This window comes from Netta rufina (genome assembly GCF_964035555.1).
Source record: "Netta rufina genome assembly, chromosome: 2".
NCBI lineage: Eukaryota > Metazoa > Chordata > Aves > Anseriformes > Anatidae > Netta > Netta rufina.
The window spans coordinates 60,502,122-60,528,951 of NC_140124.1; the positions used below are offsets into that span (position 1 = coordinate 60,502,122).

General features: G+C 42.0%; 1 protein-coding gene across 1 annotated transcript in view; it reads left to right on the top strand.

Annotated features, from left to right (window-relative positions):
- ITGA9 (integrin subunit alpha 9) overlaps positions 1–26,830 on the top strand; it is a 215,354-nt gene that overhangs the window by 9,479 nt on the left and 179,045 nt on the right. The window contains exons 4-9 of the mRNA XM_084282712.1: positions 6,094–6,217; positions 13,363–13,430; positions 16,507–16,636; positions 18,286–18,371; positions 20,972–21,040; positions 24,242–24,379. Coding sequence (XP_084138838.1) covers positions 6,094–6,217; positions 13,363–13,430; positions 16,507–16,636; positions 18,286–18,371; positions 20,972–21,040; positions 24,242–24,379 — 615 coding nt within the window. The remainder of the gene's footprint in view (positions 1–6,093; positions 6,218–13,362; positions 13,431–16,506; positions 16,637–18,285; positions 18,372–20,971; positions 21,041–24,241; positions 24,380–26,830) is intronic.

Genomic DNA, 26,830 nt, shown 5'->3' on the forward strand with positions numbered 1-26,830 from the left:
CTGCAAAACAATGCTTCCTGTGCTGGGAAAGAATCATAAAAAGAGCTGGACAAATACATTAATGCATTTTAAAAATATATTATGATCAATAATTGTCTGTGTTTGCATCCGCTGTTGAGCTCTGTCTACCCTGGAAGCCTGCCTGCAGGACTGTTAAACAAAATAAGAAAAATTGCAACTAAATGTTGTGCATAATATGTGGCAGGCAAATTTCAAGCTCATATCAGAGTAACCCTAACAACAATCTATTTCTAAACACTGACATTTGGGAGTTGAAAACTTGCAGTATGACCGCATCTTTCCAGTGAGGTAGGGAATTGCCCTGGTGAGTGGTGCCAACCAGTCACAAATGAGCTACAGGAGATTTCATGTGACACCTTCTGCACCAACCGCTTACTAAGCCAAGTGGAGAAAGCTGCTTGACTTAAAGTCATTTTTCTTAATATGTATTTAGATTCCAAACACTTAAAACCCCAGATTCTTTCACACTGACTTCCCATGGGGGAGTGGGAGCATGAAATTCAGGCATTCCAACCAGAATACTGTAAGCAATTCATATTTTCAAGGGATAACCCAGTACATGTGCTTAGAAGAACCCTGCATGAGTGAAGAGTAACATGCACTGATCCAGAAAACCCAACTTCGTGCTACTATTCCATGTTGGAAGTGTTCAAGGTCATGTTGGACGTGGCTTTGAGCAACCTGATGAAAGATGTCCCTGCCCGTGGCACGGGTATTGGAACTAAATGATTTTTAAATGTCCCTTCCAACCCAAACCATTCTATGATTCTAAGACACATGATCCTCACAATTTTCTAGTCATTGGTCTGAGCTAGACAAGCTCTTCTGTCATTTTCAGAAGCTAGTGCATATACTTTGTTAGGCAACACTGAAACATTTTTGTCAAAATGACAATTATCTTAAGAATAATGATTTCATATATCTCAGTTCAAAGGGGAAGAGGTTGCAGCTGATGTCTAGGGAGATGACACCTAAGCAAAAGCAGCAGAGGAAAGGGAAGTTGGTGAAAAAGCCAGTTAACTGCCAAGGCTAAGTCTGGATGCTCACTGGCAGAGGGAAGGCTGCAGGGGTGAAGGACGTGGGCAGACTGGGAGGGCTTAGCTTGAAGGGGCGATTTCCATGCTCATTGCTGGAAGCAGAAAGACCCAGCTGAAGGCACTGGAGGTTTTAAGGGGATGTCTGCTGAGTAAATCAAAACAGAGTAGTAAGAAATGGTGGAAAGTATCAAAACAGATTTTTTAAAGGGGTTTATTTGCTGCTTCAAGGAAAGATTAGGCTACTTAGCCCAGCGTCTCAGGAGCTGGTAGGAAGGCAGTGTTTTGAGAGTGCTTGCCCAAAGGGCTCGCATCAAGTGAAGTAGTTTTGTGTTCAATTGCCCTGGATTATTTTTCTATATATATTTTCATAAATGTGGGCAGTCACTTTTTAAACCCATGTGAAATCTTTGTGCTCCTGACGTCATGTGTTAGAACAATTACTCCTACAGTTTCACTGTATATTGTATGAAGAAATCTCTGCTTTTGCTTTGAAACTGTGTAGTGGCTTAAATCTGTTTTAGCAGTTTTCCACAAGGCAGATTCCTCTCCTTCAGATGAAAGTACCAGCTTCAGTGTAAGGTTAGGAGTGTGTGGGGGGGCCTAGCTGGTGTTTGGTAATGTGGGTTTTATTTGAGCCCATAATGTGCCAGAACATTACAGAACCAGTGTTTTATGCTTGTGTAAAGAAATGAATAGAAAAAATCTAATAATGAAGATTTAAACAAAAGAAGAAGTAAAATTATCTAAAAAATAAGCTGAGTTTGCAGTTTGGTGGCTTCCTGTCCTCAGGCATGCCATCAGTTATTATTTGCATTAATTTAAGAGCTACAGTAATACTGCTGAGATTGCAGTCTCTTTCCCAACTAAAATGGCAAAATTCCTTCTTTCTCTTTTACTGGGAGAGGAACTGGGGACAGTACATTATGATTTGGAGGTAAGCCACATCCTTTAATCTTGCTCTTCCTAAATACCTGCCACATCTGTCGTTACTGTGCAAGTGTTGCCATTTTTCACTTTAAGTAGCATACTGGCACGCTTAGTGATAAAAGTGTGTGTGGGGGCAAACGCATCACAGTGCTGAAGCCCTCCCTAGGGAAGAGCAAGCCAGAAGTGGTCTGACAGTGGTACATTTAACAAGTCTTTGGTTTGGATTCTGACTTCAGGAGTCAGCCTCTGAAGTGAAGTCTTGGTCTCTCGTGGGCTTTTCCTCTGGTACAAAGCCCATGGCTGGTGCTCAATGTACAAGAAAGCAAAAAGCATCTGCGGTTCTGAAATGGGCTGTTCATGGTCTTCTGGTGATGCAGTGTCTACTATCACCATCCCTGGGGGTGTTTAAGAAAAGGTTGGACCTGGTGCTTAGGGACATGGTTTAATGGGTGATGTTGGTAGTAGGGGGATGGTTGGACTAGATGATATTTTCCAATTCTGTGATTCTATAATTGCTAGAGACCTCTGTGTGCTTGGCCCAGAAAGGTTTTATTTTGCCTCAGGATTTGCATCCTTTCTCCCTTGTTCCACATCAAATTCAAGAAATTCCTCTCCATTCCCAAGATCTCTTCAGTCACATGCTGAAGAAGGAAGGCTGTAGCAAACAGTGGTGGTGCATTGCCTTGACACAGCAATGTTGAATAGTCCAGGGATCATGTATTATAATCCAAGTATGCACTTTTGGGAAGGCAGAAGAACCAAAAGCAGCTGCAGACAAGCTTTGCTGTGGTGGTGGGGAGCCTGGGGAAGCCTCACCTGAGATAACTGAGGTGGAGCTCATCCCTTAGATCTACTCACAGGTTGTCAGCAGATTCAGGCAGCCAGCGGTAAATTGCATTGTGCCTGAGTATGCACCATGCTGAAGGTACAGAAAAGTGATTGTTCTTGAAAACAAAACAAAAAAGTACAAAAATGAATCCCCCTTCCCTCCCCAACATAACACAAAGAAAAATACCCACAAAAGCAATCAAGCAAACAAAAAAATAACAAACAGAATAGGGAAGTGTGCCCAGAATTAATAAGCCGAGCTCCCAGCCTCTTATTGATTTTTTGAGCATACTTTTAATGCAGTTGCATCTCTCTTTCTCTCTCTCTTTCTCTCTCTCTTTCTCTCTCTCTTTCTCTCTCTCTTTCTCTCTCTCTTTCTCTCTCTCTTTCTCTCTCTCTTTCTCTCTCTCTTTCTCTCTCTCTTTCTCTCTCTCTTTCTCTCTCTCTTTCTCTCTCTCTTTCTCTTAAATTTTGCTCTACCTTTTTTGGCCTCTGTACTTCACTCCTTCTTGCTCCTGAGCAGAGCCTCCTGCTTCTGATGAAATGCTGCTGCTCACCCTGACATGCCATTATTTGTGCTCCTTTGGGAGAGATTAGTAGGTAAATTTATGTGAGTCCCTGGCAGTTTCTGAGAGATAAAATATCAGGGAATTTACAATATCATGGTCCTTTATTTGTTTTTACATAATTTTAAAAAATACTCTGGGTCTGTTTCCGTTTGAGTCAATATCCGGAGTTGAGGTTGACTTGACTGTAGCTTTAATGGTATGTGTCTTTATGGTACTGTCTTTAGAAGGGCCAGGCCTTAATCTATTTGTGCTCACAGTATAGATGTGCGAGGAGAGAAGCTCTTTCCTGTTTACTCTGAGAATTAAGATTTCATGGGCTGTTTTCTTTTATCTTTTTTTTTTTTTTTTGATGTTGCTCTTGAATTTTGAATGAGGGGTGCATGGGGATTAAAATCATAAATGAGTTTCCTTAAAGCAAGGAACTGAGTCCCCGAGGCTGCTCTGTACAGGACTGCTCACGTACATTGTTTGTCAAGCCAAGTGCTGTTATAAGCATCCTTTGTGTGACGGGTGGCAGTCTTTATGGATTTCTTTCATTGGAGATGCTTCCAGTGGCAATGTGCTTGGCTGCAAGGTGCTGAGGCAAGAAAGTGGGTAGCCAAGAGGAAGGAGGAGAGAGGATGTCTCATCTGGGGGGATTGGGTAAAATGTGGAGATCATGGCGGGGTCTGTCCCCAGTCCCTCTGAGATAGCAGGGCTGATGTGAAGTTTCCAGGAAAAGTTGAAAGCATGCAGAGGAGGTGATTTGTAGCAGAGAGCCTGCTTTGTGCACATGGGACCAAGCCTTAAACAAAGCAAATTGATACCCCTACACTGACTTTAGTGACTTAGACCAGCTGGAGATGTGGCCCAGCATGTGTTTAAAGCCCTTGCTCTTTCACATCTCACTTCCTTTTATTCTGAGTAACCCTTGTGCACAGGATAACTTGTGATTTGTCTGGCAGGAATGCAGTGTTAATGCTTGGAGCAAATAGGTTCTGGGAAGGTGTGAACCAGGCTCTATATTGCTGGCATGCATGTCTTTGTGTGGCAGTTGTACTGAGTGCTGTGTCCTGGTGAGGCTGGTTTAGCCCTCGTTGATCTTATTGTCCACTAAAAGGGGAAGGCACCCTGATCTCTGCACTTTGTCTGTACCTTGACTGATGTTGCCAGTCTTGTTGCCACAAAATCTCTGGCATCTTCACTTGAACTAATTACTGGTAAGCAAGATCTGGCTCTTCTGTCACCACGAGCAAAGCTGCCTTTCCCAGTAAGACAAGCCTTTGACTCACACAGGCATCCTCTGGTGGGATAATGTTCTAGTATGCTTTTAGTAACCTTCTGAGTCCTAGCATCAATTCTAGTCCCCTGGCCATAAGGGTGTGGTGGTTTCACCACGCTAGGCAGCTAAACACCACAACCGCTCTCTCACTCCCCCTCCTTAGATGAGGAGGGGAAGAAGTAAAGAACAACTCATGAGCTGAGATAAGGATAATTTAATTAAAGGGGAAAAATAATAATAATTATTATTATTATTAAGGAAAGGTTATTATTAACTAAACAATTCAACTAAAGGGGAAAAAAAGGGGAGGGGGAAAGGGAAAAAAGGAAAACAAAAAACAAAAAACAAAAACAAACAAATAAAGGCTATGTGGAAGTGCAGAGGAAAGAAATTACTCTCTGCTTCCCACAAATGAGCAATGCTTGACCACGTCCTTGAAGCAGGGCCTCAACGCACATGTTGAGGTGTTCGGGAGGAGGACCCACATTTTCACAATGAGAGCCCACCCCTCCCCTTTTCTTCCTGTTTCTACCTTTTATTGCTGAGTGTGACACCACATGGTATGGAATAACCCTTTGATTGGTTTAGGTCAGCTGCCCAGGTGATGTTTCTTTTCTCACTCTTTTGCCCTCCCCCTAGGAGGGTTAGAGAGAGTCCTGATGCTGTGCCAGCACTGCTCAGCAGTAGACACAACACTGGTGTGATACCACTGCTGTTCTAGCTACAAGTGCAGGGCACAGCACTGTATGGGCTGCTGCAGGGAAAGTTAACATCCCAGCCAGACCCAGTACAAAGGGTCAATACACAATGAAAGATCTTGAAGTCTCCAGCGTGAGCTATGACTTGTTGTGACACCTGCTGTTTTCCTCATCATGAACATATGAAGGATTTCCTCATTGCAGCTTTTCAGTGCTTAAAGGGGGCATATAAAAAAGATGGAGAGCAACTTTTTGCTCAGTCATATAATGATAGGATAAGGGGGAATGGTTTTGAACTAAAAGAGCGGAGATTTAGGTTAGATGTTAGAAGGAAGTTCTTCACTCAGAGGGTGGTGAGGCCACTGGCACAGGTTGCTCAGAGAAGCTGTGGATCCCGCCCTGGAGGTGTTCAAGGCCAGGCTGGATGGGACCTTGGGCAACCTGGTCTGGTGGGAGGTGTCCCTGCCCATGTCAGAGGGTTGGAACTGGATGGTCTTTAAGGTCCCTTCCAACTCAAGCTGTTCTATAAAGGATGAGATCTGAGTCACCAAGTAAGGCAATGTCCTAAGCTACAGAAGATAATAGTGAGAAGATGCTGTGACTAGAAAGAGTGGAGTGAAAAGGGTGGGTGACGTGGCAGTGGCGGGGAAGGTGATACTGAGAGGTGCTGTTCATGCACTATGCATACTTTGCCTTGGTTGGAGGGCTCTCCTGTGACTGGGTCAGTAATGCATGTGGTATGATCTGTTTAGGCTTGTGCACACCGCTGGAAAAACATCTACTATGAGACAGAGTACATCCTGCCCCATGGCTTCTGCAACATCATTCCCCCCAACCTGCAGCCCAACGGGCGGAAGCTCTTGCCCTGCTATGAAGGTAAGGGGCAGGGGGGTGGGAGTGGGGCTTACTTCCATCTCCCATCTCATGTCTTATGGCTGCTGTTTTCCCTTTTTTGCAAAACCATCCACAATAACCCTTACTGCTGATGTTTTTCTTTCTTCCTTTTTTTTTTTTCCCCCCTCTGTAACATACTGCTGCCTTGAGGCACAGCTGGGATGGAGGTTGGGTTTTGGGTGAAGATGGGAGAACGGCACAATGATTGAACAGATCCTGAGACTTTTTGTACAAGGTCTCATTTAACTACCTGAGAAATAATATCTTTGTGAATTGTGTTTGGAGGCTATGGTTCTCTTTCCTCTGTATAAATAATCAGTAGATACTGGTTTGAGCTTGGACTCTCATGCGTAGCTGTAGAACAGACTAAATAGGAAATACTGTAATTGGGAACCTATTTTCCCATCTCTTGGAAATATTTTCATTTTTGTGTTGTGATTTATTAGAGGATTAGAGAGGAAAAAGTGTTGCTTAACACTTTGCTTATTTCAGAGAACTTCTGCAGCAGCTTAATATAACTGCTGCTGTGTTTTAGATGCTAGAAGATGTCTTGATCCCTGTTTGGATCCTCCAAAGGTCTTCATTTAGGTGGGCATGAAGAAAGAGGGCCCCACCACCCTGAACAATGGGCTACTGTTCCTGTTGTTTTTACTGTAAATCCCAAGTGTCAACATCTTAATTTTCCATTTTTCTGGTGCATTTGAAATCTTTGTATCATGTTTCCTCTCCTAAAGACTTTAGAAGACAGCATCATCTCAGCCAAAAGCAATTAACTAAACCAGTGGCATAAGTATCCTGTTATGAAGAAGACAGGGTGTCTCCTAAGGTTTCTCAGCCCCCAGAGAGGCACTCAGGGAAAACACCTTTTTGGGTTTCTCCTTCTTGTCCCTGGCATTCCCCTCTTGCCTGTAGGAGCCTGAGGAAGCGTGGGAGTTTGGAAGACAAGGTGTAGCATGGTTTGATGTGGGCAAGACTTCTGATTTTATTTATTGTTTTCATTGCAAACCCATGCAATTTTTGTCTTAACTGCATGTTTCAGTCTGGAAACAGCACACACTTGTGTATTGCATGTTTAACCAGTCCTGAAATTATTTGTAATTTGAAACGTGAGAGTTTTTGAGTCTCTTGAACCAGCCACCCCAGCTGATCTGTGACAGAATACAAGTGAATCACGTAAGCCTTCCTGTTGTGAGTGCTGTCCCATTGTATTTGTTCTTTTTCTTTCATTCCTGTCAGTAAAACCAGGTTTGGGTTTCACAGTGAGTTAACACAATGCAAATTGTCTGATACAGGCCTTGATGGTCAATGCACATGTATGGAGATGCTGCCAGAGCTTCCTCTGAATCTTTGTCATCACTCCGGCTTTTGCTTTAAAAACTGCTTGTCTGAATCTGTTGCAGGGAGGTGGTTTCTAGAGGAGACAAACTGCTGGTGTTTTTCTGTGCGTCATGTCTTGAGAGTAAAATGGCTGCTAATCTGACAGGATATTTGCCAGGAATTGCTAGAAAATAGAAACGTGTGGGCCTAGCGTATGCAAAACAGCCAGTGGAAAATTGGCAGGGCTGGTTGCAGTACAATGTTGGCTTAGCTTCACTGCATGCTAGAATGAAAATTGGAGTTTTGGGACTGATTTCTCTCCTCCCCCCCCCCCATCTGCCATTGTCAGACATGAAATCACAAAGTGTCGCAAGGGATGGCTGTGTTTGTTTGCTGCTGGAACTTTTAGGTTTTGATAAAGCAAGCCTGATCCTGAACGTGAGTGATAGCCATGATACGGTATGCAGACGGGTGCATTGTTTGAGGTTGGCTGTGATCTGCTCATCTTGCAACAATCCTTTTAAGCTTTTTCCTTCGCTTTCTGGAAGGAGGAGAAGAAATTCTCCTCCACTGACGCTACGGGTTGAGAGAAACAGTCTGAGGGAAAGAAGCTGGAAGTTTGATAGGAATAATAAATGCAGTGAGTAATGCAACCCAAGTGCCTCTAAAGCCAGAGCCTGTAGTTAGTGAACCTAAAGTGATAAGCCTTGTGAGAGGCTAATGTGGCCGTACAGCTCACAAACAGAAGTGGCTTGCCAGCTGGTGAAGCATGTAGGCCAGCTGAGCATACATCAGTCGCTATACGTCTGTGTGCGCACAGCTCAAGACAGATATTAGCTTGTGTAACAAAAGTCTTGTGCCAGAAAGGGAGAGGAATCTGACCTCAGGATGGACGTCCTTAATGCACACAGTATGTTTTCTATCTGCATAAAACAGGCTTAATAATTAAAGACAAAAAAGGAAATCTCAGTTTCCTGACTGAATGGTAGTGGTGCAACAACACAGTGGTCTCAATACATCTTACTCTTATCCAGTTTCCCTGAAACAGCTGACAGAAGTCTGGAAGCTATTGAGAGCTAATGAGAACAGCAGAAAGCCTAATAGTTAAATGCCATCTTTCTGAGTAGGAACTAATCTGGTTTATATGAGCTGGCTGTCCTCTCAGGTATAGCTGGGGTATGGAGCCATGCTCTTCCAGGCGGTGCTTTCACTTGTTTATTTTTTCCTAGCTGCCTGGTCACCCCCCAGTACCTTCAGTTTGCAATGAAGTGTTCGTTTCCAGCATGAGAGGTAGCCCAGCTGTACAGGGAGAGCTGGGATGGTTTCCTAGCCTTCTGTGGTAGGAGCTGGTGATGGAGGCGGGGAAGCTGGTGGACTGTGTGGTTAGGAAATAAGGGGAACAGCACATGCTCACGTGCCTGCCCTCCAAAGGGATGAGCAAGTGCTGGGTCCAGACCACACTTGTTTTTCTGGGAGGCATCAAAATATCCCGGCTTTGTGGTGTAAACCAATGCCACAGTGCTAGGTCAGAAAAATTACTACTGTTTTTTCCCAGTATAGTAGAACACAGGAAGATGGGAAACAGGATGCTCTCAGTGCAAATGGTAGCTTATTGTAACTGTCCATTTCGCTTTCATTTGTGAAAATGGTAAAGGATTTTATTGCACAGTGAAACTCATGCTATTTTATGATATTGAAGTTTGCTTAGAGACTTAGGTTTGATCAGAGAAGAGGTTGTGGAGCATTTGCCTTCAGTGTCATCACACATCATAGCTCATCCTTTTTTGTGTCTTCTTTTAACCAATTACTTCTTCCTCAGCCTTACTTCTCTTATAAACTAAGATTAACAACAAAAAAAAAAACAAAAAAAAAGGGAGGTTTAAGCAATTATTTCTGGCATGTTTTCAAAGTCACAAAAGCAGCCACCTCTTTCATGCTCAGCCTCATCTTATTGTTTTGCTGTCAGCTGTTGCTGCAGCAGTTAATTTAGTGGCTTGTGGTCTGCATAAATGAGGGTGTGCAGTGGTCTGTGGACAGATGAAAGAACAATAAAGAAGTGTAAAAACAAAGGATCCTTTCATGACAGCAGTTATTGCCTGCAGATATGTGGAAACCACCTAATCCACTGCATGTAATATCTAAACCTCATGCAAATGTTGCTGTTCAGGTGTGCAAAAACTGTAAGCTCATGCAGTATCTGCACAGTTTCCTGATGGCTTATGGTTTCAGTGCATTGATGGGTGGATGGATGGATGGTGGTATGAGTGGCAGGTGTCATGGCAATGTACTAGGGTGGAGGGGAAGTAGAAGCAATCTTGGTTTTTATGCCTTTGGGGATCTTCTGCTGCTTGGGCGAGGCAGAACAGCTCTAGGAGGGGACAGAAGTCTGTGGGGCTGGAAAGTGACTATCCAGGATGTGAGGGGCAGTGGCCCTGGTTGTGTGAGCTGGAAGGCGATCTGCCTGGGGTGAGAACCATGTGCAAGTGGGAGTGAGGTGGCCTGAAGAGAGGAGTGGCTTTTGTGCTGAAAGAATAATGCCAGAATCCAGGAGCCGTGTCCAACCAGGCTAGGCTGCTGTCTCCCTGGGCAGGACTGCCTGTGTTGGCATCCCGCCAAAACATGCTGCTGCTTTCTTCTCTGTTTCAGTGGAGTTTTAAATGCTCAGGTAGCCTTAATACCTGTGGTGTTTGTGCCTCTGTGCTTCAGATTCTCTTTGCAGAATGTCATTAAAGCTGTTTTCTCTCTCAAGGGTGGTAGGAAAATAGATGAATCGATACGTGTGATCTGCTTGGGTCGCATAGCGATAGGATAGATGGATACCTGTAGGGTGGGAGGATGGTCACTGCTTTGCATTTTTGCTGTATATCATGCCACGCTACTGTAATGAATCCATTTATACCCCTGTAAGCTCTTTTTTTTTTTTTTTTTTTTTTTCTTTTTTCTGAGAAGTATAATCAGGTATTTATTCAAGCCAAATATTTTCATGTCGTGTCTTCATTTCACAGAGACAATGGTTATATCCAAGCTCAGAATTTATTTGAAATGCTGTAATTCCAACTGACCACTGTTACAACCACAGTGTAACTAGTTATTTAAGTGAAGTCTAGGGCTATTAGTTTGATCAGATAGTACTGGCAACATAAGTGACTTAAAAACACTGAACACCACAGGAAGCCATGAATGATGTCTGTTAAGTATGAGCTTCAGTGGACATACCAATTGAGTTTATTGTACAACCATTTAAACCACCAAATCTCTCCTATTCTTTATGCATTGCAGCCAGTCATTCATCTCATTTAAAGAAAACCCTTTTTTTCATTGCCTGACAACGAAAACAATGATGTGTTTTTCTGTTCCTTTTCTAATATGTATATTGCTGATGAAAATCAGCTTTGTTGTGTCCTGTGATGTAGGGGCTTTTGTTTTCAAGTTACTCCTGGATCTGAATTTGACCTCTTTTTTAAAAAAAGTAGGCAAAATTATACTATAATAAAATAATGCTTTGAATTTGATACACTTTTTGACATGATTGGAGAAATAATTTAATTTTTGTACAAGCATTTCTTTATCAAGAATTTGTACAGGCATTTCTTTATCAGAAGAAAATCCTTTTTATCCCAAGAAATGAAGTTATCTTGTTTGTTGTTGGAACACAACTGCATGAAGCCCTGGACTCATCCACCAGCCTTGAATGGCTGCTTTGTTGCATGGCTGAAGCTGTTACTCTTTCTTCTGTCATCCTCACATGGTTTTACATTCCCTTGGTTTCTATTTGCAGCTACATTCAAGGGGTGGCTTGTGTCAGCTGGGATACTCACATCCACAAGTGTTTGTGGAGGGAGCCTTCCATTGCCTGGAGCAACATGGGGTGATGATTTGGAGAATCAGGACTCTCATACACCAAAACTTCAGTTTCTGGGGCATTCAGTTGTGTTTGAGACTTTCATTTATGCTGCAGAGGGTGAGATGTTCAGCACAAGTGGGTACCCTGGGTGCTGTGTAAACAAAGCTTGGTAAAATAGTTAAGGCAGGATTGTTTGTGGGAAAAAGTGTTGTAAAACCTATTGATAGAAGGAGAAATTTTAAAAACCACAAGTAAGAAGTACATTTTATTTGCCATTCAACCTGTGCTGAAGCATTCCAGGTGATTATTTCATTATTTTTCTGACTTAAATCTTTCACTACATTAGTTAAATGTCCTATGGCAATTTTCCCCTTTTATTTTAAAGCAAATTGAACTGTGTGGATTTTTTTTTTTTTGAAGGAGACACTTAAAGAAACTGTGAGCCGAGCCTAATACCCTTTTTTGTAGGGAAATATACAATTTTAAATCCATCAAATAGTCAGCGAGGCCCAGCTGCAGCAGCTGGTTGTGGCCTTGCACTCTGGGGCTGGAAGGCCTCTTGCCAACCCATGTAAGGGGATGCTCGCTGTGGGGTGATTTTGGATTACCAGAACCTGGGAGATACCACAGGCTGAGTGTGGAATTGGGAAGAGGGAGGATCTGTTTATGCCTTGGTACATTGGGTGTAAGAAAAAAATTGTGGTTGGAGGTGAAAGTGCCTCAGTTGGGCAAATGTGGAATTTGTGGCAGTGCATCCCATGCAAGGCTGGAAACGCAACCACTGGAAAAGTAGGGCCCTTTGGGACACACACAGCATTATTTCTCAGGAAATGCCAGAGGGAGAAACCTCATCTCCTCAGCTTGCTGAATAAAAAGTGCTCATGTCTACAAACAAGGATTTTTTTCCAAGTGAGGAGAGCCTGACTCAGTGAGTCACTATCTGTGAAAACCTAGAGATTCAGAGCCCTGGTGCTGCCTGTAAACAGTCAAGAGAAGGCCTGGTGAATACTGGTTTCACTGCTCTGTGGGTGTGCTGCTGCACATTCCCACTGGGAAGCCGGGTGTGTGGGGGCACGGCTGCTGCTGATAATTCCTTTTGGTCTTCACTATGATAAAATTAAGTTCGTGAGGAGTTTCTTTTGGTTCCAAAGAGGCCACCGATTCCATTACTTTTTCTTTTTTTAATCATTTAGCCATGAGTTAATGATGCTTGCTTTAAAGAAGAAGAAAGAAGAAGAACAACAAAAAAGTTACTGAGCTATTTGGAGACTGTTTTTGGAGCCTGAATTACTCTTTTTCCTGGACTTTTTTTTTATTCTTTGGAATCCTACTGTAACACAGGAAGTGGCAATATGCAGAAGCTGTGTAGTCATTATTCACTCATTATTATGGTAAATATTTGACAGTAATGGTCAGGAAAAAAGCTTCTAAGTGGAATGTGATTTCTCCCCACACCATCCCTTGAATTTAGTGGTTTTTTGTTTGTTTGTTTGTTTTTATAAGGAAAGTGGGTTTTTGTTTTTTGTTTTTTTCCCCTTCTGTTTTCTACTGAAGGCTAAAGTAAAAATTCCTCAGGTTTGACAGGGAAAACAATTGCTTCATAAAACACAGACGAAAGCTCCTTTGCTGGGGACTGGGAGCCCTGTGATCTGGGAGCTGTGAGCATGTGGCTGAGAGCAGTGGAGCTGAGCATCCTCCAGATGAGATGAGCAGACAGTTGATTAAAAGTGGTGCCCTCTCCTTCCTCCACACCTCTTTCCTAGGGATGGTGTCCCAAAGCATCCCTCCACCAGAAATGCTTTCAGGGTCCCCCATCCTACCCTGGCAGCCTCCAGGCTGTGTGTAGGGGGATGCAGACCTCTTGGGTGTGAAATGCCCACTGCGTGGTGATGGTAGGGGTGGTATACTTGTTGCCAGCACAAGCCAGAAGTGACTGTGGTTTGTTTTCTTCCCTTCTCCCACCCAGAGTACAAGAAGAAGTACGGGGAGGAGCACGGTTCATGCCAGGCGGGGATCGCGGGTTTCTTCACCGAGGTGAGCAGAGGTGGTGTGGTGGGGATGGGGTTTGTAAGCAGAGATATCTCTGTGTCTAATGCTATTTTTTTTCTTTCTGCAGTGATCTAAACCATTTTTCCCTGAATGAGTTTGTTTAATTATGTGTATGTGAATATATAAATACATAAATTTGCACAAACACACACACACATATATATACACATATATTCAGAATAAGATAAGAAACACATTTTTTTTCAGTTCTGTTTCAGTTCTTCATTTCAAAAAGGTGGAAAAAATAGCATACAGAGCTGATATGAATACTGGATCATATTCTTTGCTATACAGCAGTTTATCAACCATGTTTTAGTTGAGGCAAAGATGACTTTGTTCCCTGATGTATCTACTGGATTTTTTTAAATTCTTCAAGATCTAAAAAACAAAGCCAAAAAAAGCCCCCAAAAAAACACAACTAGTTCAGTGCAGTGTCAGGCTCATTGCTGTCATGTCCAGTATATGCTTAGTCCTAAATACAGATGTGCTGGGCTGCAGACCTTGTTGTCCAGGCTGATACAGAAGTGATGTGCCCTCTGCACTGTCAGGAGCTGATGTCCAAGTAAACAGGAATGGCAGTCAGGCACTGTTGCCACAGTGGCACTGCCCGATAACTTGATGTATCATCGGCAGCATCTGTTTCCTGGCTTCCCTGCTCTCTCCAGCCTGTTTCTGTTCCCATGCTTTAAATCCTTCTTTGCTCACCTAATTCAAAAGACAGCTTTGAACTTCCATTGCTTCGGGCCCAGTGGCGGCTCCAGCACTACCAGACTGAGCAGGAAACGCAGATAAATAGCTTTTTGGGTCAAACAGGCAAGCCCCTACCATATTTTCAGTGCTGCTGATGGTCGTTGTTCCTGCCGGTAAACGATCCCTTGACCTCAGGGGCACGGCAGCTTCCAAGGAAAAAAGCTGTGGCTGAGCACATCCCATACTTTGTCTGGGTGTGCAGTCCTGTCCCTCTAGGATTATTAGGAAATTTGCTTGTTTAAAGTCCCTGCTACTGCAGCCGCTCACCCCAAGGGGTCTGTAGTATGGGAGTGATTTCCCACAAGGACGGAGTCCACCCAAGGCTTGCGCTGAAATGAGTGGTGAGGCAAAATAACTGTTTTCTGTCTTCCCTGTGGCTGGAGAACTTACCTAGGCTTAATGTTCTCTAGGCTTCACTAAATCCTCTGCTGGGGCTATTTAAACCCACATCTGCTGCTTTCCAAAAGCAAAGGTTTGCTGTGAGGATGCTGGAAGCTTTGAATCATGAACACATTCTGCATCTTCATCTCCTTTATTTTATTTTTTTCCCTAAATAAAATTATTTGGTTGGCAATAATGTCTTTATTTTTTGGAGTGAAGTTGTAATTCACTGAAACAAAAATAGTTGTGTCCTACCCCTATAAGCAACAGGTTTCCCTCTGACCAAAGCATGGTTAAAAAATGCTATGAGCAGTTTCAAATCAGTTCATGTCTTTACTGTGTCACATGCAGGTGTTTTGTGCTAATGCTTGATCCTAGAAAATGAAAAAAAGTGTGCCATTTTGCCAGCAGCAAATGAGCAGGTGATGTTCCATAAACAAAAGCAAATCTGAAAAACACCTATTCAAGTTCTGCTTTAAATCATGACAAAAATAGCAAAGAAAATCCTGGACTTGGGTTCACGTGCATGTTTAGGTCTCCATGTGTGAAAAACAGCAAGAAGTTTTTCTCACCAGTTTGGAACTGGGAAAAGAAAAAGAAAGGGTTTCCCTCTTGTTTATTGTCCTCTTATGAATAACCAGCAAAACACAGACATTTTTACTTGTTACAGCCTGGCACTTGATAATGTGAATTTACATTGTTTTCCAAGTGTTTGAAGAAAAGAAAACTTTTTTTTAAAAAAAACAAACAAAAACAAAACAAAACAAAGACTATTAGTGTTTTACATGGTCTCCTTCAATGGGAAAGAGCTCTGAGGGTTGAATGCAGTTGTAATATGAGAAGTACAGTTGAGGGTAGAACCAAACCTTCTAGAGAACCAGGATATCTCCATGGTAGATATTTGGGAGCAGGTTTTGAGGTACACTCAGGACATAGAAAAAGTCACTTTAGAGAGGATGTTCAACTGGAAGCACTATTTTCGCCCAATTAATTTACTTTAGAGATGGCTGGTTCTTACAGTAGGCTGATAAAAACTCCTGCTTCCTCTTTCCCTGGTCCAGCACAGCCGAAGCATCAAGTGTTGCTCTGAATTTTTTCAGCAATGCTTGGAGTTCAGCCAGTAACTTCAGGATGTAGGATTCAACTTGAAACTCACCCTACTTTCCTCTCCTTACCTTTGCCACCATGGCTACCATTTAAAATCTCTGCAATGTCATTGTTGCACCTCTTCCAGCCTTGCTTGTGACTTTCTTGCATCCCCTACTCATGGGAATAATAGGAATTTTGTTGTACAGGTGTGCCAATGTACATTTGATTTTGATTTGAAAGCATTCTCCATGAGCATCTATATTTGGATGTTGGATCTGGGCGATCTCAGTTGACGTGTTAAAAAAGCATCTTTTTTTTTTTTTATTTCCAGTCTTTCAAAATCCTGATTTGCTCTTTGTGTCTGTGATTAAATATAGCCAGGTTTGCTCTGAAAGAGTGGAGCATTTTTGAAGACAGCAAAGCAAGATGCTCAGTTCTTTAAATGTGCACACTTGGCTTGCTGTCTTTGGGTCTTCTTGAGGCTAGCTGGGAAAGGCAGCAGGTAGAGAAGCATTTTTTGTGTGTTAGCAGGGAAAATTTTATGGCGAGTAAGGTTGAGGAGTGTCTTTTACTGAAGTTGCAGAACAGCTGAGCAAAAGCGGGCCATAGAAAGGGAGATCAAGAATTTCAAGGATATGTATAGTGACCTTTGTGCTTGGGAAGAAAGAGATTCTACATGAACACAGAATGGAGGTTCTTATAGATGGGCTTATAAATGGTGTTTTAAGTTAATATCCTGTCCTTTTCTCATTATTTCATAAGGAATGAATTGTTGTCCAGTTTTGATTATTACTTACTGTTTCCCCATCCTTTCCTCACCCTGCTGTTTTTCCTGTTGTAGGAGCTGGTCATCATGGGGGCACCAGGATCTTATTACTGGACAGGAACAGTCAAAGTGCTGAATCTCACTGACAACATGTATTACAAACTGAATGATGATGCTGTAATAGCCAGGCGTTACACCTACCTTGGTAAGTAGCTCTGTGGTGCTTTCTGTGAGAAAGGTTGAGTTGAACAACATGTTTCAGGGCTTTTATGCTGTAAAGTTGATATTGATTTTTTGATGGTGTAGAGTATGTTTTTGAAAAGTGTGAAGAGTACCTGAATTAAAGGGTTACCTACTTGGAAACAAATGTAAGCAAGGAAACAGCCAGACTAGGCCCCTTTTTGAAAAACTAGCAAATGAACAACAGCAACAAAAAAACAACCAGCCTTTTTTTTGAGTAATTTTTTGAGTAATATGGAAAGTGCATTTGGACTGAGAAGCAGGTTGGTAGTGGGCCTCCTACATTTGTCCTTTTACATTGTGATGGAAAAACTATGCGTATCAGTTAGGCTGTGTTTCTACTGTAAAATGGATACAATACATAATTACAGAAGTTGTATTGCAGAGACTAATTTGTTTGAGCAAAAATATTACCACGTAAGTGACTCATTGGCAGCAGAAGAAGGCTATGAAATAATTGGCTTGAGAAGGATGGTTTGAGTAATCTTTAATGTTAACTCCATTGGTTTTACTTGCTCTAAAACTAGCTAATGTCCCAAGCATAATTAGTTTAAAGGCTTCCACCAAATCCCTAGTGCTCAAGACTTAGAAAGCATTTCAAACAATCAGTGGTTTGATATTGTTTGACTAAAGACTTGCACTGACCTGTCTTCTTCCCTTTAACCTTTAGTCTTTTAAAAAAATACCACTTGGGAGATGCTGCTTGGAGATAGCTAAGTGAGGAGTGCTTTTAAGGACATATTATTAATATTTAAGGACATACATAGATTTTGCCACTGATAGACCTGAAATATAGTGATTACCATGTAGACAAGTGCCTCATAATTTACAACAGAAAAGCTAAGTCAAATGCAAGACAGCCTTAGAAGGAAAGTACTCTGCTCTACGTACTCTTCTCTAGTTATTATATATATATCATTTTAATATAACAAATAAGATCAAATCTTTGATCTCCTTCTGTCAAATACACTCTTTCTTTGATCTATCCTCCCCTCTTTATTCTTGTGTAAACAAAAATCTTTTTAAGCCATTAACTTTTCTGACCCTTTTGTCTACTCTCCTCCATTTCCCTCCCCCCCCACCCCCCCCAAAAAAAAAAAAAGGCATGTAATTTCCCCAGCTTTCCTGGGCAGTGATTTCAGCCAAAGGAGGAGACTTGTGTCCAGCTTATGTGGGACTGTTGCTCTTTGATGTGATACTTCTCTGCCATGATGTGCTCCCCTTGTTCTGTTTGTCTCTGTTTATATGCTGCTGTTTTACCACCTCCCTTTAGGGACTCGGGGTTACCGAACTGTTCCCTGTAACTGTTTTGTGTGCCCCCCTGCATGTTCCCTGCTGACACACACACCTTTTTTCTCTCCACTTTTGGAAGTGTACCAGAGGTTGTACTGCCATTTCCTGAAGCCTCGTGCTCTGGAACTGAGTGAATATTGGTGCATCCTGGACAAAATGGTTGCATAACACTAACAACGCGCAGTCTAAGAGGAGCCATGAAACCCGATGAGCATGCTCCAGATGGCTGACCTGTTTCTCAGGCTCTTTCCTTTTGTCCTTATTTATCTATTTATTTATTTTTCCTCTCTTCTCTCCCACCCCACCTCATCTCCTGCTCAGGATACGCAGTGACAGCAGGTCATTTCTCTCAGCCGACTTCCACGGACGTCGTGGGAGGAGCTCCCCAGGATGGAGGCATCGGAAAGGTGCGGCTTTTTGTCAAACAATAATGTGGTCGGATGCAACTGGGCAAGGAAAGTAGTATTGATGCAGTTCCCACGTGTGTGACAAGCCAAGAGATTTTTGCCTACAGAGTAGTTTTGGAGCACTATGCAGGGGAGAGGTGAGGTAGTTTGATGAAGTCATCAAATTTTCTCCACCTGTCTCTTCTGGTGCTTGACATCCCTCCTCCCTCTCTTTCCTCTCTCTCCCACCCAATCTTTTAAATGGTTATTTTAACAAGACAGTGGCAACATTTCTTTCACACCACTTCTGTTCAGGATTTCTAATGTACAGGCATGGCCTTGTGTAGAAATGTACAGACATACCTTGTGTAGAAATAAGAAAAATCGGAAAAAGAGGGTTAGTCCTCTACTTGTTTTCTTCAGACATTTGACAATGCTTTCCATGTAGACTGTATCCCTACTTGCTTCAGGGTAGCACTTCTAATAGCATGAAATTTAGTAGCCTTATTGATGTCTCTCTTAAAACGTGTTACAATACAATAGCATTTAATAGGTTAACATCTGGATTTCTGACAGCTGTGCTCAGAAATCTTGGTGACAAGCTCTTCAGAAGGCACAAACCCAAAGGTTTTCCTGTAGGTATATGTATGTACAATCCCAAGGGTGTAAGCCTGTGAATGGCTGGATGGAGGTAGCTGATGCATTAGGTGTGCCTGTTGTTTCTCTGTAGGATACCCAGCTGCTGTTGGTAGCAGGGTGATGGTATGCACTGGGACCGCTCTATGCTTCTGAATCAAAAGTGGAGGAGCAGGACTAGGGAGAAGGAGGGAAGGGATGTGAAGTATTTGCTTTTACCACTCTTCCTTTCAAATCATTTTGGGGCCTACTATCACCAGTTGCTCCAGCAGACACATCTGGTCCTTCCACCTTCTTCCCTCTACTGCTCAGTTGTAGCTGAGTCCTAACAATAAGGAGTGAAAGGTCTCCATTAGCAAGAACACTGTCCTTTGTTTTAGACAGATTGTGTCCTTGCAGTTGCTGGGGGCAGCAGAGTAAATGGGGATAATGGAATAAAAGTAGAGGATGAACTTGGTATGTACACCTGGTCTGGCATGACTAGGACATAAGGGATATAGCAGCAGCACAGTTGCTACTGAGAAGACGTGCACAAGATAGTTTCCTTATCCCAGGTGCTCTGCTATGGTTGCTCCAGTGCATTTTCCTTCCAACCCGTTTTCTCAGTGGAACAGATTTAAATTCTCTACAAGGAAGGAGAAAAAAAAATGCAGCTGCTAATGTGAGATCCATGAGGAAGCAGCTGGCTCTGTAGGTTAAAGACTGTTGCTCTGGTTGCAAAAGCTCCTGTTATTCTCACTTGGCATGGAATGTGGGTAGCAGGAGTGCATGGCAATGGGGGCGGTAAGAGGTGTTGAATGCTGGACATAATGCTGAACAGTCCTGTTGTGCTTTCCACACTCTCTAATAAGTTAATCCTTACCACTTCCCCAAGAGAAAGTGATTACTGTTCTCACACCCTTTCCATTGATGAGAAAGCCAAGAAACTTAACAAGACCGAGTCATTTCCCAAATGGCACCAGGAGTGTCCTTAGTAAAGCTGGGTTTGGAGTCATGACACCTGGCAACATGCACTCGCTGCTAAACAGGCTGCTGCAAAAACTGGGGAGTCCTTTATATCTACAGCAACAATCCACGGTGAATACGTGCTGTGTTCTCAGCTGAGAATGGCTTTGAACTCTGTCTCACCACCTAATAATAACTCTCCACATATTCAGCTATGTCAAGTGCTTGGCTCAGCCACACGGCCTTGGAAAATTAGGATCCTTCGTCCCACAAACAGCATGAAGACCTGCTGGGAAGAAGCCTGTCAAATGCTGGAAGAGTCTCAAAAAACGCTGACTGAGCCAGCCCTTCTGCCAAAGGGAGTCCCTTCCTACAAGCAACGTGCTTTAGGTCTTAAATTTTGGTACAAGATCTGTTACTGGACTTCTATCAATGCTTTTATCCCCAGGAGTTCCTGGTTAAGCAGTTTCTCCTATGGAAATGAGCAACAAGTGGACCGAGTTTGAATGGCTATGTATTTACAGATCATTTCAGAAGAAACAGTGCAAATGCCTTGAGTGATCTGACTGGGATTTCTACTCTAAATGCTAAACCATTACGAAGTTTGCAGTGCTGTACGTGCAGGCATGGGTCCCTGAGAAGGGAAGGCTGGGTAGGGGAAGGGAAGCAGCGTTGTGCCTTCTCAGCCCTTTGCCCTGCTCATTTCCTGGCATTCTCCAAATGCCTGTTGTTTGAGAGCTGGAGAGTTCCTTTATGGGTTGCTTTTAAGTACTCAGCACATGCTCACATACAAAAAAGTAGGTGACTAAATACTGTTCAAGCATCTCTTGTGACAGGAGGTCTGTGATTCATCAGGAAAGTGGGGAAGTACATGCTTTGTCTTTTAAAACAAGACTGAGCAATAAACTGTCTTGAAGTTGTATCTTGGCAATAGCCATGGCCACGATCATGATGCAGATACATGGAGAAAGCACCAATGCTGTGCCTTTATGTGCTTCGTAGTTACTATTGGTTAACCTTTTTCTTTTTTCACTTTTCAGGTTTATATTTTCAGAACAGACAGGCGATCAGGGTCTTTGGTGAAGATTTTTCAGGCATCAGGAAAAAAGGTGAGATTTTATGTTTATATGTTTTCATCTGAGGGTGGAGGGAGGGGAAATAAAGGCAGGTTTGTCTTAGAGCATCACTTTCAATTTACTGCTTTGTGAATTTTTGATCAAAGGCTGTTTTTCCTCATCTTTCCTGAAGATGTAAACCTATTGTACAGACCACCTGTATTCCCTTTGTCTTGCAATGGTGGCGACTTCAATCTCTGCTCAATGCCCATGGGACTGAAGTTAAGGGTTTTGCTGAAAATTGTACTACTGGTTCTGCCTAGCCTTACACAAATGTAGCAGGAGCTTCTGCTGTTGCCTTCTGAGATGTGGCAGAGCCCAGACAGAGACATTTCCTCTGACTAGATGTTACTAGTAGCCTGGAGCTTGGTTTATTACACAAAGCCCCTCTCTGTTTTTCTCTACCCTGCTGTGACAAGGCAGGGACATGAGAGTTATGCTGTTTTGTGGAGGAGCAGCTTTTGTGCCTCAGGAGAGGATGATTTTCCTCTTCCAGCCATGAATCAGTCCTGAGTATTTCTGTTATGATTGCTGCCTTAGAACTGAACCCTGCCTCCTGCCCAAAAATGTAGTGAATGCTGGTGAGATACAACTCCCCCATGCAATGTTGTGTTTGAGTGGGGAACGGCTTACATTCTTCGCTGGGAGCTTGCCGGTGATGTGTCACATGAAGAATGAAGTGGACAGTATGTCTAGGTGTAGATAAAAACAAACAAACAAAGGTTTATTTGGGAATAACACCCTGAGGACACAACACTGTTTACCCGGGGTTGCCTGTTTTCTCCTGGGATGAGAGGAAATGCAGAAGAAAAAGGTTACTGGCTCTCAAAAGCATCTGGCTCTAGAGAGATCTGCCATCCTCAGAAGGATCTGAGCATTTGACTGTATTATTAGGTGGGTAGTATATTAGCATGTTCCCCCCCCCCAAAAAAAAAGACGACTGTTGTCATCTTTAAAAACATGCCTGGAATACGTAAAAACTGCAAGGATGTGTGGGTAGATGCCGTGACTTGTGTTCAGGAGTCTCTGCAAAATGTCTTTCTCTGCGCTGTAGCAGAGTTGCCAACATCTTGAAAGGAAAAGCCCTCCCAGTTCATCTGGGGCACCTCCTGTGTTTGATTGTTTCCTGTTCATTTTTTTCCCTGTTGACTTTTAATTGCCCCTAAGGATGTGCTCCTGGAGAAGTATTCCTCAACCTAATAAATAGAGCTATCAGGAAGTTTCCAGGTCCTAGCCAAAAACTTTCATTTTTCAATGTAATCACATTATTCTTATATGAAACTTAACTAATCAAGTATTTACATCCTTCAAGTACTTCTAGGCTGTCATCACCTTCTTTCCCAGTAGTATGCTTTCTACAAATTCTGAGTGAGGATTGTATTTTAAAAGAAACCTATCCTAAATCACAGCTTTTCTGTTTTGTGACTGAAATATAACCAGACATGCTCAGCAATGAGCAATTCTTGGAAATGAGCTCTCAGCAAATGCTGTGTCCTTCCGAGTGGTGTGAAAGGTTCATTGCTCAAACATTCCTGTTAGACAGACATTAGTGGGCAGTTTCTTCCTTCCTTCCCTTTTTTTTTTTTATTCTGTGGAGGCCGAACAAGGAAATCAGATGCAGAGATGAAAAAAGAAAACGTGGTGGCTCATTACAAATGTTAAGTGCACAACTGTCAGGTTCTCACAGCACCATGAACTCACCCACACTGCAGACGTACCACATTGCAGTTAAGTAAATAATAGCCTTCCCCTGAAAACTGCCTGAATACACAGTGAAATGCTTTTCATAACTTTCACTCCTTACCCATGAGAAATTTGTTTTAAAACTTTAGCGGATTAAAAAAATAAACAAATAAAAAATCCACAAGGGAACCTAAACTACAAAATAACTGGAATCAAATGATACTTGAGGTCTGACCTTAAACCCACACAAGCACAAAAATCTGAGTTACAAACTGAAACTCTATCCTTAACTCACCCCACTGTATAGATTTAGCAGCTTTTAAATCTTTTAAGACTCTAAAGAGTGAAGCTGCTGTTGCCCATCTCCTGTTGTGCCCGGTGGTTCTGGCTCACATGTTTGGAGCTATTGGACATGGAAGGCTGTGGTGCAGGGATCCACAAACAGGAATGTGAAAACATGCAAGAAGTGTGAATCATTCTTTTTAACCTAAATAATTACTTGTGTAACCTCAATTTTTCCTGCTATGTAAACAGCTCTCAAGTTCAAATATGAAGAGCTGTCTTTTAATTTTTCTTTTAGAAGTTACTTTTAGTTTTGAGACTATGGTTTTTAACTAGTCTCAAAGAGTATGCCTTGTGGTACCTTAGCAGAAGTGGATGAAATAAGAGCAGAATATCATTCTTGCTTTTGGCTTCTTTTTTGTGTTTAAATGTGTTTTTAAATTCATAATATGGATGCTGGTTGGGAGATTGTTAGTATTTCATATTCACCTGTATAAAAACGATGTAATGAATTTCTTAAATTTAAGCAATTTAGTTTTGTCAAGCAATAATAATCGGAGATGGAAGTGGCTTAGCTTTTTTCTGTGTCAACTGAAAAGTTTTTATTGTATGTGAGAGGAAAGGTTACTAACAAAACTCACAACCAGTGCTGTTAATTAAAAGTGACTGATACAAATAGAATATGTGAAAATATTCCACAAATGAGGGGTAATTTCAAATGCCTCTTTTAATGGATGCTCCTTTCTCTCTCCCCCCCCCCCCCCCCCCCTTTTTGTTTGTTTGTTTGTTTGTTTGTTTTAGGCATTGCCAGAAGATCTCTGGTATATAAGTTCAGGTCTCTTTAGGAATGAATATGGGCATGAATAATCACCAGCAAGGTCTCCGTTTGGGAAACTTATTTCACCCCCTTCCTGGTGTTAAGCATTTGACAACTGAAAGTTAGTCTAGGAAAGCCTAGGTGTCTCACTTAAGCATGTGCCAGGGTATAGATTTTATTCTTCTGATAAGGCATCCAAGCTCATGCACTGTTAGAGTAAAATGTTTAATTCTTGCCTGAATTGTCCCCTAAACTTTTTCTGTAGGAGAACTTGTGAGTGATAAAGCAGCAAGTCATCATTTTAAATAAAAAAAAAAAAACAACAAAAACAACAAAAAAAAGCACGCCTAAATGATTTCCTCCTGTGTGTGGGCAGATACTGAATGCTTTGTTGTGACTCGGCTTGGTTACAGATGGGCTCTTACTTTGGCTCCTCCTTATGTGCAGTTGATCTGAACTCTGACGGGCTGTCAGACCTGCTGGTTGGAGCACCTATGTTTTCTGAGATCAGAGATGAGGGTCAAGTCACAGTCTATATCAACAGAGGAAATGTGAGTATATCCATGAGATGACTTGGTAAGGGATGAGGGTGTGGTTCTGGGCAGGGTAACGCCGATGTCCCCTCCAGCGTTGCATGGTGAAACTTAATGTCTCAAACAGTGGGGCCCTGGATGTCTCCAACAGAGCATGCAGTCACGAAAAGCTCATCTGGTATCATGGTTTCCCAGACACCAACCCACATTCATCACAGAGCTGTGAATCTTTCAAGGAGGTCTGGGAAAGTTTCTGGTTTCATATTGAAACTTCGTGGTATTTGTGGCTTTACATGCCAAAACCAAGTAAAAGTCAGCAGCTTTGACTGAGTTTTCCTTCTGTGTTTTGGGTGGTCATTGGGACCTACGAATCAGAACAAAAATGTGTAGGGATTTAGGAGTCTTTTTGCAGGGAAAGCAGAGACTGCATTCATGTTACCTTTACATTATGGCTCATATATATCCACTGGTGGGAAATTCTTATCAGCTGATACTGTTGGATTTCTCACGATCCAACCACAGTCTTGGAAAAGTCTGACCTTTCTTCCATCACCAAAGCAAGATCATTATTATATCCTATTTATAGGAAAACAATAATTGTTTACTAATTATTGCACATTTAATATTCAGGTCCAAACCCTGCTGTCTCAAAGGGGGAGTTGTTACTGACTAAATTGATTTAATTAATCAGAACTTTGAGAACTTTAATACATGGAGTTTGTTTATGTTAGACATAACACACATTGTGAGTCCTATAGGCAGCATTTGAGAGACTTCAGAATTAGTTTTGTTGTATTTTTATCTTCAGTTATTGCTCCTCCTTTAAATGGACTTTACTTTTTCAGCTTGATCACAGGTTGCCCAACTTCTTATACTGCAGTGTGGCTGCAGTGTCATCAGAATACATCCAGAATTCTAAGCAGATAATACCTAATATTTCATGCTTACAGTGAGAGTATATATGATTTCATATATACCATCATGTATAATCATATACATGATGGTATATATGAAATCATATGTGATCATATATGATTATATATGAATCATATATATCATATACATGATCGTATATATGAAATCATATATATGATTTTTATCTTCTATAAAATGATGACGTTAAATAATTAAACTCCTGCAGCAAGGATTACTTGAAGCAGCAGTGGCTTGCAGGATTGGTGGCTTTCTCTTTGGGGTATGGTCATTTAAAGCTTGCAGTTTCATTCTACAAGCACCAGTGCTCAAGAGGTTATTGCAGTGGATCAGAAAAAACTGCATTATAGTGATGCTAGGTATGATACACTTATATTTTTCTCTTTCTTAAGAGGATTGCAGAGAAATGAGTTGCACATACAGGCCTGCCTGTCTCCTCTCTGTTGTGTTTCAATTTAATTATGTGGGATTTTCTTAAAGTCAGCAACTCCCTGCAGCCAAGAAAAAGATTTTATTACATGTTCCAGAGGGCAGTTTACCCTCATTCACAAAGGATGCAAAACAAAGAAAAACAACCTTTGAGGTGGGTACAAAGTTGGATTGCATAACAATATTTTGTTTTCTTGTGGAAATGTTCCTTTCCCCTCGAGGGAAGACTGCAAGAAACTGAAGCTTATGTATCTGACCAGAAAGTGGGTGGGCAAGAAATACCAAATCCATATAAGGCTTCTCATGGCATATGAGTACAAAGCTACTTTATTCTGAACTTTCCTCTGTCTCTTTATTTCATTAAAGCTCTTTCCTTATTCTTCATTTCAGAAGGCTTTTTGGGTAGTTTGCTTTAATCCTTCTGTCCAATACATAAAAAGTTTTAAAATCCAATTGCCCAAATGTTCGCTTCTTAAAACAGAATTCTCTTTAATTCACTGGGGTTTAGCTGAGTAAGTCTGGACTGAGAATTTCACTTCTCAGATGTAATCTGCCAGCAGAGCAAGCTCTGAGCTGTTACATTTCAGGTGTCTGGAAACCTTCATGAGCTCACCGAGCCCCGTGACTGCATGTAGTTGTATCACTGAGTTATTGTTTAGCTAATTTAGCATCCCCCCCCCCCCCCTTTTTTTGTTTTTAACAACATAAGAAGATTTAAAAATAGAAATTAGTATCATCATTAAACTTGTTCCCACCAGCCCCTACAAGGTGCTATTGTTCAGTTAAAGTTAAAGTGCTCAGCTTTAACTGAACAATAAAGGATCTTTGAAAGAGAAAGGCTGAATTCCTCTTTAAGTGGATTCTTTTACCTTGATGTTGTCATCCTCAGGCAGTGTCTGCTCACCTGTTCAGCCAGAGCTGGGGACCTTTAGGTCCCTGGCTCACCAGGCTAGTGGTACCTAGGTTCTGATGTTGGCAATGCCACCTGTGGCCATGGAGTGTGCCAGGGAGACCTATTGGCTCCTGTTGGAGTCAACTGTGTTGGTTTTATTGTTAACCCTTTCGATTTATGGCACCCAGCTGATCTCTGTTGGTGGGGGGATGCCT